This window comes from Chelonia mydas, chromosome 2 (assembly GCF_015237465.2).
Source record: "Chelonia mydas isolate rCheMyd1 chromosome 2, rCheMyd1.pri.v2, whole genome shotgun sequence".
NCBI classification, from domain to species: Eukaryota; Metazoa; Chordata; order Testudines; family Cheloniidae; genus Chelonia; species Chelonia mydas.
Window position 1 is genome coordinate 188,189,185 of NC_057850.1, and position 14,533 is coordinate 188,203,717.

Below are 14,533 nucleotides of genomic sequence, written 5' to 3' on the forward strand. Positions count from 1 at the left end.
GCAGGCAAATTGAGTGGACCTCATATAATGTAATAAAATGCAACATTAAAACATCTAATTTAGGTAGGCCTGTTGTGCCTTTTTGCCATTGTGCCAGTGTTTATGAAACAGTGTTAAGAAATCGCAGCCTCCAAGAATCTGATATGTATGTGGTATGCCTGCACCCACTATTTAAAAGAGGATGATGACATTTGTGAAGTTTATTAACCTTTTCCCTCACTCCTTTTTAAATTTCTTTTTGTTCAGTTTTTATGAGCTGTAGCTATAAATGAAGCCAGAAGCCCAGCTACTACATTTAACAGCAAAGCTGAGGCAGCTTGACTTCTTTCAGACTTATCTTCTCATTTCTAGTAGGAAAATCCAGTTAGGAATGTTAAATCCGTTTCAATTTCATATTTTATCAAATTAAAATTGGAAAGGTATCCAGTAGTCTCTGAAGCATCTTTGACTATGAGCTTCCATTCAAACTTCAGATGGGAGCATTGTATTTAAAAGTGTCTTCCTCTAGAATGCTGTAGCTGTAGTGCTAAAGATGCGTATGCTTGCATCTAACTTCTGCTCTTTTGGAAAGTTAAATTGCTTTGATTTATGAGTTAAATTCAGAATGTACTAACTCTCAGCAAACCTGAATGTTTAAAATGCCTTTATAAATTTCGTATGAATTAAAAAAGTCTTAACTCTACCCTATTTCCTATATTCTGTAATAGAAACTCATGGTTGTAAACCCTATTTAACACCAAAAGTAGGCAAATAAAGCCAGGAATTAAGAAGATAAATCTATATTGGATGTGCAACATATAAACTTTCTGTGCTTAGTACATTTTATAAATAATTCTGTCTGTTTATTCAAGGAGATGCCATAAGCAAAGGACAAATAAGGGGTGAGGGGATCTGAAGACCAGTACCTCTACCTCTCACCTAATGAAACTGATATTTTAGGATTATTCTGCAACTTCCCACTGCATGAGCTACTTACAAATACTTAATGGGAAAAGTGACACTATAATCTGCACAATCCTGGAAAAGACAAGATATGTAGTAGTATAATATACCAGGTGCTCAAGAAAATTATTCACCTGTTTCTACATGCATATAGACTTCAGGCCTGATTCTCAGTAAAATTTTACTTGCTTTAAGACACCTTTTGCCCTGCCGGAGGATTTGTTGTGAGGAAGGGTGATCTTGTGATAGAGGCTTAGAACTGGGACTCAGGATTTCTGGGTTCAGCTTCCAGCTCTATTATTAATTTCATGTGACCTTGAGAAGGTCACATCTGTTTCATTTTCCCTCTATAAAACGGATATTTTCCTAGATCACAAGATGGTTGTGAGGATAAATTTGTTGTTTATGAGGTTCTCGAAAGGTGAGGAAGGTAAAGTATGGTGGCATTTCAGTACCTACCTAGTCCCCAGACATACTGTGAGGTTCTTCAGTCTAAATCAAATTTTCAAGATCTTTGAACAGTCTGAGAAGATCATGCCCTATAAACTGAACACTTTTGTACTAAGTACGTAACAATGCTGTCAAGGTTCCTTCCCCACTCTGAACTCTAGGGTACAGATGTGGGGACCTGCATGCAAACCTCCTAAGCTTACTTTTTCCAGCTTAGGTTAAAACTTCCCCAAGGTACAAACTATTTTACCTTTTGCCCTTGGACTTTATCACTGCCACCACCAAATGTCTAACCGGTATATTATTGGGAAAGAGTCCGTTTGGAAACATCTTTTTCCCCCTAAAATCCTCCCAACCCTTACACCCCCTTTCCTGGGGAAGGTTTGATAAAAATCCTCACCAATTTCCATAGGTGAACACAGACCCAAACCCTTGGATCTTAAGAACAATGAAAAAGCAATCAGGTTCTTAAAAGAAGAATTTTAATTGAAGAAAAAGTAAAAGAAACACCTCTGTAAAATCAGGATGGTAAATACCTTACAGGATAATCAGATTCAAAACATAGAGAATCCCTCTAGGCTAAACCTTAAGTTACAAAAAGACAAAAAGCAGGAATATACATTCCATTCAGCACGACTTATTTTATCAGCCATTTAAACAAAACAGAATCTAATGCATCTCTAGCTAGATTGCTTATTAGCCCTTTACAGGAGATCTGACCTGCATTCCTGTTCTGGTCCCGATAAAAACAACACAGACAGAGAGAACCTTTGTTTTTTTCCCCCCTCCAGCTTTGAAAGTATCTTGTCTCCTCATTGGTCATTTTGGTCGGGTGCCAGCAAGGTTATCTTTAGCTTCTTAACCCTTTACAGGTGAAAGGGTTTTTCCTCTGGCCAGGAGGGATTTTAAAGGTGTTTACCCTTCCCTTTATATTTATGACAAATGCCTTCCATAGAGCATGTCTAAACTATTAATTGTAATAAAAATGTTAACGAAATAAAACACTTTAACAATGTCTCTTGCTTTAAAAATAAATGCTGAGGTAAAGATATTCAGCTAGCAGCATGTGAAGATAGTTACCTTATGGTCACTGGCTTTGTGTTAACAATTAGAAAATGTGTAAAGCACCAACACGGCTTTAGGTTGAAGACGATGTTGTCTTGAGTCCATTTCGTGCATTTTTTTGTGCCTCCTCATATTAATCTGTAAATAGAAAAAGACAACCTCTAGTTTTTAAATGACATCAGTCACAACCATATTGAAATGTTTTTTTTATATTGCAGTTTGTGCATGAAAAAGAAATAGTAGCAGAAGATGATCAAGTGTTTCTTATGAAGCAGCAGGTAGAGTTACTTTGCATTTGTATGGTAGATAATTAGTTTCATTTAAACGTGGTGTTCAATTACATTTATTTTTGAGCTTGTTACAGTAAATGCAAACAGTAATGTCTAAAATATTTTGTTTTTTTTCCAGTCTCTATTAGCGAAACAGCCACCTACTGCAGCTGGAAGGCCAGTGGTGAGTAACAAAGATTTTAAATACTGAAACTGAAAATCGTGCATTCTTCAGTTTTGATTAATACATTAGCACGTTTGGGTGAGAAGATCACGGACTTCAGTGCTAAGAGCACTTGTGATGTACAAGCTTTTTCTTAATGCTTTTCTACAGTTTTCTTATTGCTGTAAAAATACTTAAGCTGAGAATGAAATTGAGCTCCAACGTGTGCGCACGTACAGATATACCTACATTTTAGATGGATTTCTGGAACTAGTATATAAAATGTTCAGCAGTGTAACTCTTGTTACTTATTTAAGTTCAAATTCAGAAAAAATTATAAGACTGTTCCTGTAACCTTTTTTCAAGTGACAAGAAACTACTCAGTAATATGACCTATTAAGTTGCTTTTGTGAGGCAATGAAAGTACTAAACGTTTTCAACGCTGTTTGCTTTTAATAAAAATTCTTCTTTCCACCGTATTTGCCACAACTTGCCTTCATACTAAGGAGAGCTGGGTGTAGCTTCTCCATGAACCAGTGAATGCAGTTTCCAAAACAACCAGAGCTGCTTTACTCTCTCATCAGGGTGGAGTGCCCACCTCTGCAGTGTCTCTAGTTGTTGGACTACGATTCTTAGTTGCAATACTGGTTAAGTTTTTTGGGGTTTTGGGGTTTTTTGGGGTTTTTCCCCGTTAACTTTCAAGTGCTTTGCTAATGCATTATACATACTCACTTCTGTAAAAATGTCAGGTTTCAGAGTAGCAGCCGTGTTAGTCTGTATTCACAAAAGAAAAGGAGTATTTGTGGCACCTTAGAGACAAACAAATTTATTTGAGCATAAGCTTTCGTGAGCTACAGCTCACTTCATCGGATGCATAAAAGTGGAAAATACAGGTGGGGAGATTTATATACATAGAGAACATGAAACAATGGGTGTTACCATTCTTGTTACAGTGTGTATGGTAACACCCATTGTTTCATGTTCTCTATGTATATAAATCTCCCCACTGTATTTTCCACTTTTATGCATCCGATGAAGTGAGCTGTAGCTCACGAAAGCTTATGCTCAGATAAATTGTTTAGTCTCTAAGGTGCCACAAGTATTCCTTTTCTTTTCTGTAAAAATGTGTATCTCACAGCATTGCATGATTTCTTATTTAAAACAGATTAATTTTTTGGCACAAGTATTCCATTGAATTACATGATCAGTATGAAATGTACCTTTTTTAAAAAAAAGTGGAAAAAATAGCAAAATGTAATTGAATAGTTCTGCTTGTATAGATTATAGTTTATTTCTGGAAGTTGAGTATACAAAATAGTTTGATTATTCAATCTTCTTTTGTGTAGGATGCTTCGCCAAGAGTTCCTGGAGGCTCCCCTAGGACACCAAACAGATCAGTAACATCCAACGTGGCCAGTGTCACACCCATTCCTACTGGCTCAAAAAAAATTGATCCTAATATGAAAGGTATATTTCTTGTGCAGGGAAAATGTAGTGGGAATAAGTGAGCTATTCCTGACTGCTCACTTGAAATACTTTTGTATTTGTTTATCCTGACCTAATATGTGTAAGAGACAACAATATTTTTTGTTGGGCCAACTTCTGTTGCTGGAAGGGACAAGCTTTTGAACCTCAGAGAGCTCTTCTTTAGGTCTGGAGAAGGAAACCAGAGTGTTCAAGGTAAATACAAGGTGGGACAGATTAAGCATAAAGGGGTCACCAAAGTTGTGGGAGACTGCTTAAAATGATGTGGGCAATTAACACCTCTGAAGTTGTAGGACAGTGGAGGGTTAGTAGGCAGCAGGGTGTGTTGCAATTGTTGTAGTGGGCCATAAAACCCTTGGTTTTTGTGTCCAGCAGAGTTATGAATTTAAGTTCCCAGGCCCATCTTTTGAAGGTGTCGTACAGGTTTCCTTTGAGGACAAGAAATGAGAACTCAGGTATGGGTGATCCTTTCGTGAAAAGTGTTTGCCCATGGGTAGTAAAGTGTTTTTTGTCTTATCGCTTTTCTGGGTGAATTCATTCAAGAGCGTAGCAGTTGTCTGGTTTCACCCATGTAGTTGTGGTGTACCTTTATCAAGAACATCAAATATTCTAGTATGTTGATAGGCAGGTGTAGGAGCCATGAATCCAGAAAGGTATGGTGTTGAAGGGAATATTGATCATTGTAGCATTGGAGATGCAGGTTTTGCATCTGTTTTGGCAGTCTCTGATGCTGCTTTGAGTTGGCGTGTCCTTGTCTTGCTTCTGATGAGCTTAGCGAGGTTGGGGAGTTATCTGAATGCCAGAGGTGGGGTTTGGGAAAGATTTATTTCAGACTGTGGTCCCCATGAAGTATAGCTTTTAATTGCTGTATGATATCCCAAGGAGTGTGTGTTCTGTCGTGGGATAAGTGACAACCAGGGGTATACACTCAGTGGGCTTTGTTTTCCTGCATTGAAGCAGGTTCTCCTGAGGTATTTGTATGGCCTGTTCCATGATGCAATCTACTTTTCTCTAGTGGCGCATCCTCGTTTGGTGAAGGTGTGTTAAAATGTGAATCCTAGAGCTTCTCTTCGGTGCATATTCTTTGGTATCTAAGTGCCTGGCTGTAGATACCAGCTTTCTGGGTGTATCAAAGCTGGTTGCTGGATTTGCAGGGGTGATCTGAATATATATTGTATATAGTTGTCTGTAGGAATCCATTGTTGATTGTGGTGTCCAGGAAGTTGATGCTGGTGTGGGGATGTACTAGAGAGATTTTGATGGATGGGTGGTGTTAGCTGAAGTAGTGGTGGAAATTTTTGAGGGAGTTTTTAGGTCATCTGTCCAGAAGATGAAAATATCATTGTATATTGTTGGTTTTGTGATGCATTTTTACAGAAATTTTCCTCGAGGTCGTCCACGAGGAGGTTGGCATACTGGGGAGGCATTTTAGTACCCATAGCTGTTCACATGGTTTGGACAAAGTGTTGTTGAATATAAAGTTGTGATGGGTGAGGAAAAAATGAGATTGTCAATGTGTTTGGGATGGGTAACTGGACTTTGTCCATTGCTTGCAGCCTGTCTCAAATATCTGTAAGACAATCTATCTCAACTCGTGTTTAGCTTGAATGCTTGGGTTTCCTTCTCCAGACCTGAAGAAGAGCTCGGTGAAGCTTGAAACCTTGTACCTTCCACCAACGGAAGTTGGTTCAATAAAAGATATTACCTCACCCACCTTTGTCTTTCTCATATCCTGGGATAAACCCAGTACTACAACACTGCAAACAACTGTGTAGTCAGCATTTGTTTGGAAAATGTTGTTCTTCATATATAAAATACCTTTCTACTTTTTTGATGTAGCTGGAGCCACAAGCGAAGGCGTCCTAGCTAACTTCTTCAATAGTTTGCTGAGTAAAAAAACTGGTTCCCCAGGCGGTCCTGGTGTTGGCGGTGGCAGCCCTGGAGGAGTGGGCAGTGGAGGTGGTGGCAGCAATTTACCACCATCAGCAAAAAAGTCAGGTATGATTAATCCTAAAGCATCATGGGAATTTTCATTTGTGCAAGGAATATCTTTAATCTAGCATGCAATATTTGTTAAAATGCAGTTAGAAATGTGGCAAGTTAAGTAATACAACTTCAATATATACAGCGTTATCCATGGCTCAATGACATGGTAAAACCTGAGGGGCTGACAATGGTAAACCAAGATGAGATCATAGTAGATTTTAATGTGGGAGGGTGTCATGGCTGTATTGTGAGCCTCTGAGCTTTTTTGGGGGGAAAAATCATATTGTATTATATCTAATTGAAATTTATGAATAATATCCTGTTCGCTATCTGCTAGCCCTTAGTACTGTGAGGCTCCCAGGTTTTTAATCTTCTTTCTATCTGCTGCTTTCCAATGTTTGTGTGCTAGAATCAGAGCTTTTGTGGGGAGAACAAACACAGACCAAGAGACTCTCTTGCATTCCTGCAGGGGAATAATGAGGATAAGTAATATGAATGCCCATCTATTGAGTCCCCTCTTTTGTTCCTCATCACCTGGATTTCTCCCTTCTATTAGGGAAGGTGAAGAGAGCAAAAAGGCCCTTCTGGGTAATTGCTGCATGAGCCTGTGGTGTTAGAAAATAAAGGAAGCATGCTAGCTACATTCATCCCCACTTAGCATGCCTGTAACACACCTAGCATGCACACACAAGTGTTCCTCAGTGGTTTTAAACAGGCTTTTACTACTGCACTTTCATTCTTTTCATCCACCTGTTGTCCTTAAAGATTCTAAGCTTTTTGGAGCATGGGCTCTTTTTATGTTTGTACAGCACTAAATGGAGGTCCTCCTGCTTGGAACTTCTAGATACCACTGTAATAGTCCTACTCTTCCTGGGCTGATTGCAGAGAGTGTAGGGGAAAGATTCAGAATGAGCACAGAGATTTCATCAGTAGCTTCTGCATAGATTGGGAATCCTAGTTGTTTAAATCCCTCAGTGATCTCTGAATATTGGCTGTCTTGATCACACAACCCTCACTACGAAGTATTGTAGTACATATCTACAGGACATCTTGGTCCTCCTGACTCCAGTCTGGGGCCATATTGATCAGGAATTATCTGGAGTAGCCAGCTTCCCTAGGGATGCTTTCTCTTCCATGGAGTGATACTTTTGTCCTCATTAAGGTGAGCACATCATAGTTACAGAATTTTTTCCTCAGTCTTAAGTTACAGAGCGACAGAGACATGCTGATCCTATCTCTAACTATCACACTTGTCTGGTAATAGTACAGCCCCCGAAGTGTTGCTCCTACTGGTATCCATCTTAAAGAACTACACAGAGACAGAATCTTCAGGGGTGGGAGGTACATGATGGTTGCAACATAATTTGTCAGCTGTTGGTCTTATACTCTGGCCTTCAGATATGCCAGAACACCCTCCATCTAATCACTGCAGCTGCCTCACGACTACTTTTGAAAAGCTGAAGCAGAAACCTTTATTGCTGAATATAGAATGAGAGCCTAGCTAAACCTATCAATTTGGGGGGAGGGACAGCTCAGTGGTTTGAGCATTGGCCTGCTAAACCCAGGGTTGTGAGTTCAATCCTTGAGGGGGCCATTTAGGTATCTGGGGCAAAAATTGGGGATTGGGCCTGCTTTGAGCAGGGAGTTGGACTAGATGATCTCCTGAGGTCCCTTCCAACCCTGATATTCTATGATATGGACTGCAAACTCCATTACCCAGCATTAGATACAAGGAGGATTGCCACACTGACCTTAATTCTACTGTATGCATATGCATTTGTGCCATCTTATGCATATGCATTACAGTACAACTTTGTGATACCCACTTCGGGAGGGTGGATGGGAATTCAGAGAGTCTTCAACCCAATCAAGAAAACTGGTGAATAGGGGCACAAAAGATCTCCAGGCCCTATTTGAAGAGGGGGGCAGTATCCATGTGGGGGGTGTATTCCGATTCATATGCAAAGACTGGTCATAGGCTTCCTCTGGGCAGGAAATTTCACAGATCTTCAGTAGCTGAAAAGGTCTGGTCTGCTTTTTAAGCTCAGTTGGCTAAGACCTATTAAGGATCTGTGGTCCTTTTAAATAAGAATTTTCATGTAAACCTAGATAAAATAATCCTGTTTCCCCCATGCCTGTGTGGAAGGAGGTAAGGCGATTGGGAATGTGAAGAGGGTTTATTTTTTCCGTTGGTAAATTGTACAGTTAGTTACTTGAGAGCACTTTGGTTCATTATAAAATATACTCAAGAGATCAAATCAGTATCAGTCAAGTTCATTATTTTCTAATGCTAAAGTTGATTTCAGCTTTGCAAAGTGTTAAAGGGTACTTAGAATAAGTGAACAGGTTTATAGAAAGACATAGGCCAATTCTGGCCATGTAACTGTTTGAAATATAAATCTGTGTATTATTGTGTGCTTAACGCATTAACATGTGGTGTGAATAATACATACTTATAATGTGAGCCCAGCATTTATTGGTCAATGCTTTCTAGAAATTTTAGGAGATGAAATGTATATCATTTATGTTAGGATTTCATAGGATTTGCTTTCCAGATACAGTGTAAGACCTTGAGAGAACTATTGTAAAAATGGCTTGTTAGCCAAACAGTAGGGTAACCCACATGTCTAAAATTGCTACGGACTAAATATGTTCTCGTTTTACTATATCTTTACTCTAGTGTATCTGCAGTTTGTAAATGTGATTGCATAAAACAACTTACTTAGTATTGTATTAAAGCAGGAAAACTTAACTCTTTTTTTTTTTATGGATGTTTTTAAGATATAACATAGTTGTGGGAAAACAAGTCCTTTCATTTTTAAGCATGGCCAAGTGTTGTGTGCTTTTTTTTTGTACAGGCCAGAAGCCAGTCTTGACCGATGTTCAGGCAGAATTGGATAGAATTTCACGAAAACCTGAAATGGTCTCTCCCACAACGCCTACTTCCCCCACAGAAGGTGAAGCATCTTGAAGACACCAAATAAAGCAATTTATTCAGTTTTCTGGGATAATTTAAACTTGCCTCTGCCTCTTCCTTCAGTGACTGGAACTAGACAGCTGAAACACTTTTTCAGAGAAGGACAAACAGTTGATGTCTTTATTTCATGTGTTGCCCAACTTTACAAAAGGGAGCTAATACAGATGGAAAACTATACCACACCATATAGGACTACTGTTCACGGTGGAATTTAAAGAATTAACTAATTCCTAGATTTTGTTGAAAAGTTGGTGTAATTGTGTAAAATGGCACATATGTCCACTTAATCATATAATGTTAAAGGCTGCTTAAAGAGTTGGAAAATGACATGTAGCATGGGCACTTAATGTATATTGATCTCCCAATCTATTATAGTTGAATTTAATACAGGTTAACCTTTGAGGGATAGAACTACTAGTTTTGCTGGAAGAGAGGATAATCGGTTGTTATAACTTTGTGCGCCAACAATAAACTAACCTGCATAAAATTCAACACTTCATGTGGAATATGACAGCAAACCTGTCTGATCTCATTTGAGATTTACACTGCATCAAAAACTTGCGCTAAACTTTCATTCCAGCGTAAGACTTTAAAATATTGGCCAATTTGATAACTTCAGACACTGAATAAACTATTTGTGTAAAGAAAAAAGCAGAGGTAACTAATAAAAAATGTACAGATTATCAGTATCCAGATTTTTTTCTGTGTATATATGGCTCAGCCTTAACATCCCCTCTTTTTGTTTCCCAAATTAGTTATGGTTTTAAATCAGACATTAAAACTGTGATCAGTTAATAAAGTATTATCTACATTCAGATATAAATAAATTCATTGCATTTTCTTGTATTAAAATGTATATTAGCTAATCAAAGTGTTTAGTGTTTCACTCTTGAAGACTAGGTACTTAAATGTCCCTCCCTCTTATCTTTCACCCTTCTGTGAATAACAGTATGGCCCAGCTTTAAGCTTCCCTAAAACGTGATATAGTTCTGGAAGAAACAAATATGAATTTGCTACTCATACAATACAGCATTGTACTAATCTTCCTACATGCAAAACTTCGTTCATCAGATTTTGGGGATTTAATCTTCAGTTTAAAAGCCCACCAGATATACTAAGCATCCCACTGATGATTTTTCAATGCACTCTGTGGAATCATGTGACAAAAGTTAGCATTTTATTGGTTATTTCAGCTTTCAGTACACAGTATTTGAGAAACACTTGATCATAAACATAATGTGAGAAGTCTTCCACTGAAGCTCATGGTATACTGAGATTAGAACAACTTTCAAAGATTATCCTGAGTATTTTTATTAACAATTCTTAAATAGGTGTACAATTTTTTTTACTAAAACAGTGGGTATAATGTACACAATTTCCCTAATTTACTAATTGGAAATCTGCTAAAAAGTGTTAGGAGAAAACATTAATAGCCATAATTTTTATTCTGGGTATGGTATTATACTTGATATTGCTGTTTAAGTTCCTACTTTTGATACAGATTTTTTTTCTGATTTCCCCAAAAATTCATTTTCTTGAGACTAACATACTAGAATGTTTTGCTTTGTTAGCTTTGATTTTATTGCTTGCTCTTCAGGGAACTTTTTAAAATATTGGCTGCTTATCAATGCTAAAAATCTGAGACTAGCTGTCTTCTCTGAACAAATCTATTGAATTATTTTAAACATGGGATCTCATTTGAATAATCTGATCAGGAATAAATCTAAAGTACAATAATGGTAAAATTTTGCCCGTGCAACGCATAATAATGGTCCAACTCTCCTGACCAACTATGTGAACTGCTGAGGAATAACTGCATAGAATATATACATCAAGAAGGAAATGGTTTCTAATCACAGATGCATTGCATGCATCACTGTTCCTTGAACAATTCACTACTGTGCTTACACATGTACAGTAATTTTTTTAACATAGTCATTTAAAATGTGCATGACAGCTCTTATACTGCTGATGAGATCACCAGTGTGTTTCCTATCTAAATTCTAGTGGTACACCATACTCTCATTAAAAGGCAGAAACTTAAGATTTTAGCATGTTTAAATTGCAGAACTATTTTTGTACTGTTTTAGTTTTTGCAAGGAAGAGACTTTCGGTTTCTAAACTTTTCAGTTCTGTTCATTTGAGCGTATCTGATATCAAAGTAAAGGCCCTTTGTGAAGTTGGACAAATGTCTCAAAAGAGTTCAATAAACATCCATTACACAGTTTATTTTTGGGGCTTTATTTTAGAAAAAGAAATTATAATGGAATCTCAGTACTAAAGTGCATGAAAATCTAAAACCACATTTCTGCATATTTGAAGCTTTTGAATAATACGCATTGAAGGATTCCTTAGCCTCTCTTTATCAAGGACAAATCCGCTACAAAAGAAAAGGCAGTAGAAGGATGCTGTGTGCTGTGCCTCATCTTTTAGAGAAAATAAATACCATGTTCTGTGGAAAAATGCATCAAAATCTATTGCAAATAAGTAGTTTAAACACTTGGTTTTTTAAAGTGGCTGTTGCCAAATCCCTTTAAACTGTATCTGTTGTACAGTACCCATCTGTTTAAACATACAATAAAATCATGACAAAACTCCTGTAACTAAAAACAAAATAAAGCAGCTATAACAAAAAAGAGACTGGAGGCTGTTGCCCTCTAACTGGGATTAAACACTCTCAATTGCCACTCAAAGTAATCTATTTTTTCATTCTATTAATGGGAGTAAAATGTCTCCTTGAGTCTAATTTCCTCTTGCTATTTCAGCTGTCAAAAAGATCTTAGCCAAACCACTTTTTTCTGGAATAGTTTTAATATGAATTTACAAACCTGTCACCACAAATGTACTATCAGTTAAACATATTGGTACACAAACAATGAACCCATCAGCTCTGTAAGGCAGGGATCAAAACAGTTTGGGGGAGGAGAATGGAGAAAACTATGGGGGAGGGAACTATTGTATAATTTATTAGAAATCGTAAAAATATAGTAACTGCAATAAGTTGTAGACCTGTAATAAAAGAAAATGATTTCCAATTTGTCTACAATAAATGGGGAAACTGATCTAATACAGAAGAAAGTCAACTAAACATGTGAGTGAATGAATAAAGCCATTAATTATATAATGCTACGACACATTCCCAACCCTGAAAAGTCTCCAGTCCACCAGACAAGAATATGTACTAGGTAAGGAAAGATGTGGAGAGAGTATAGGTTGAGGACTAGACCCCCTAAAGGATTCATAGGAAAAAGTGGATCTTTAGTGGAAGGGAGAAAATTAGAAAGTTTTAAATAGCACTTTTAAAAAATGTACTTTTTCATTGCTCTAAGCACAGTACAAGCATTTACAAATGTATACCATGAACTCTATCAGTCAAATTCCTCCCTAGGCATATTACTGCAGCAACAGGCAAATGGATTAACTAGTGAATCAGCCTTTTCCAAGTCTCTTGCAGGATTCGTCGGCACAATGTTTTTCTGAAAGTTTCACAAGCTGCTTGTGTATTCTGGGATATAGCTAAAGGGTCACTTTATTTCCAAGCAACACTTACCCAAACAGATATCCTAGATCTTCCCAACGAGGGCTTTGGACCTAGGTATGGTTCAGAGACAGCCCCTAGTTTTGCTTGTGGATGACCTCTGAGCCACAGGCAAGTATCCGTATTAATTCTTACTCCACTGTTCTTTGAGTACATGTCCCTGTGAGTGCTCTTACAAAATATGTGCATGTGCCAATGTGTGCTAAAGCAGAGACTGAAAAGTAATATCCGTGGACCTGTGCCTGCACAGAGCAATGCCTTATGCTCTGAATAAGGGGATAAAGGAAGGCACAAGCTTGCCACCGCTTATTCCTTCTCGACCATGGGATGGCTCGAGACCGCATCTTCTGCTGTTTGCTGTATTCAGCTTCCTCCTTTCACCTTGTGAAAGCCCTTTATCTATTTTGTTGTTTATTTTATTTAGTATGATTGTGCCCCTGAGGCTTGGTGGCTCCTATTCTTGGACCTTTATTAGTGCTGGAGCACAATCTGTTATGCCTAAAACCTCAGGATTTAATCTCTGCTAGACTTGCCACAGGTCTTTTCCCCACAGTGATGGAACACTAGTTGCCTGCACTGTTTCAGAGACTCTCATCCCCTCAAGGTGAAAAGTCTTCTCAGAAGGTCAAAGACAGGGAGCCTAGACCAAAACTCCTATTTAAATAAATGTGCTTGTGTTCCAGAGGGGTCTGCTTCCTCCCCCCTCACCCATGTAAGTTGGCCTCAATGTTGCAGGCACCTTTGATCCCTGTTTCAGCTTTGTCTGTAGCCACTGAGACAAACTTCAAAGAAAAAGTAGTACATCTCCCAAACCTGAGAAATGAAGAAATGGGATAGGTCCATAAGACTCACTCAGGAGAATTAGCGCTCCAACTGAGTCCAATACAGGTGTTGGTACCAAGTAAGAAGCCCCATATGAACAAGCCCTCTGCCACCAGAGCCATCTATCTCAGCAGAACTATCTGATCCCTTGCTGCACTGTGGTACACATAGGCTACCATGTGCCTCAGTACTGGTCTCTTACCTCCTCTCTGAAGTGAGACAAGACCCTGCAGCTCCTCAGTACTGCAGCAGTCTCCATCTCACCAGTCAACATTTCCACTTCCAGTACCAACTCAAGCCTCAACCTTAGGCTATCAAAACCCTCTGCTGCCTCCTAGATTTCTGTCTTCAGAGGATCTTGTTTCTGATTATCCTGAGTCTCCACTGTTACAGAGATCTATCAGAGCTCACTCACCAGTACCATCCAGACAGTTACAAGTTGAAACTTATACATAAGTCTTCAACCTTTGGTACTGACCATGATACCTGAGCGCCCCTCTTCCTCCTCCCCCCAGCTTAGCACAGGAGATGATTTATCAGACTTGAAGATCTTTGTACACAAATCCCTCCTGGTACTGTACCACCAAACTCCCATGAGTCCCTCTAATGAAGGGGACTTACCAAACATCGTAGGCCCAGATAGTATGACCTTTCCCCTAGTCTCCTCAGTGAGGTTACTGGGACCCTTGGGGCCATTCCAGCGATCAGTTCTACAGGATGCCAAGAAAGGACTACTGGCACCAACTGGTACTGTACCATTCATGGATACCAACTGACCATCTCCCATTACTGCACACTTCTTCGGTACCAGATGATACACAAGAGAAACAAGAACT

The 14,533-nt window shown here is 38.6% G+C and overlaps 1 protein-coding gene across 1 annotated transcript in view; it reads left to right on the plus strand.

Annotated features, from left to right (window-relative positions):
* Nucleotides 1-11,402, plus strand: part of DYNC1LI1 (dynein cytoplasmic 1 light intermediate chain 1) — a 56,463-nt gene extending 45,061 nt beyond the window's left edge. Inside the window, exons 9-13 of the mRNA XM_037890369.2 lie at nucleotides 2,676-2,735; nucleotides 2,866-2,910; nucleotides 4,236-4,356; nucleotides 6,214-6,372; nucleotides 9,219-11,402. Of these exons, the coding sequence (XP_037746297.1) occupies nucleotides 2,676-2,735; nucleotides 2,866-2,910; nucleotides 4,236-4,356; nucleotides 6,214-6,372; nucleotides 9,219-9,331 (498 nt within the window). The 3' untranslated portion in view covers nucleotides 9,332-11,402. The remainder of the gene's footprint in view (nucleotides 1-2,675; nucleotides 2,736-2,865; nucleotides 2,911-4,235; nucleotides 4,357-6,213; nucleotides 6,373-9,218) is intronic.
* Nucleotides 11,403-14,533: the final 3,131 nt, after the last annotated feature.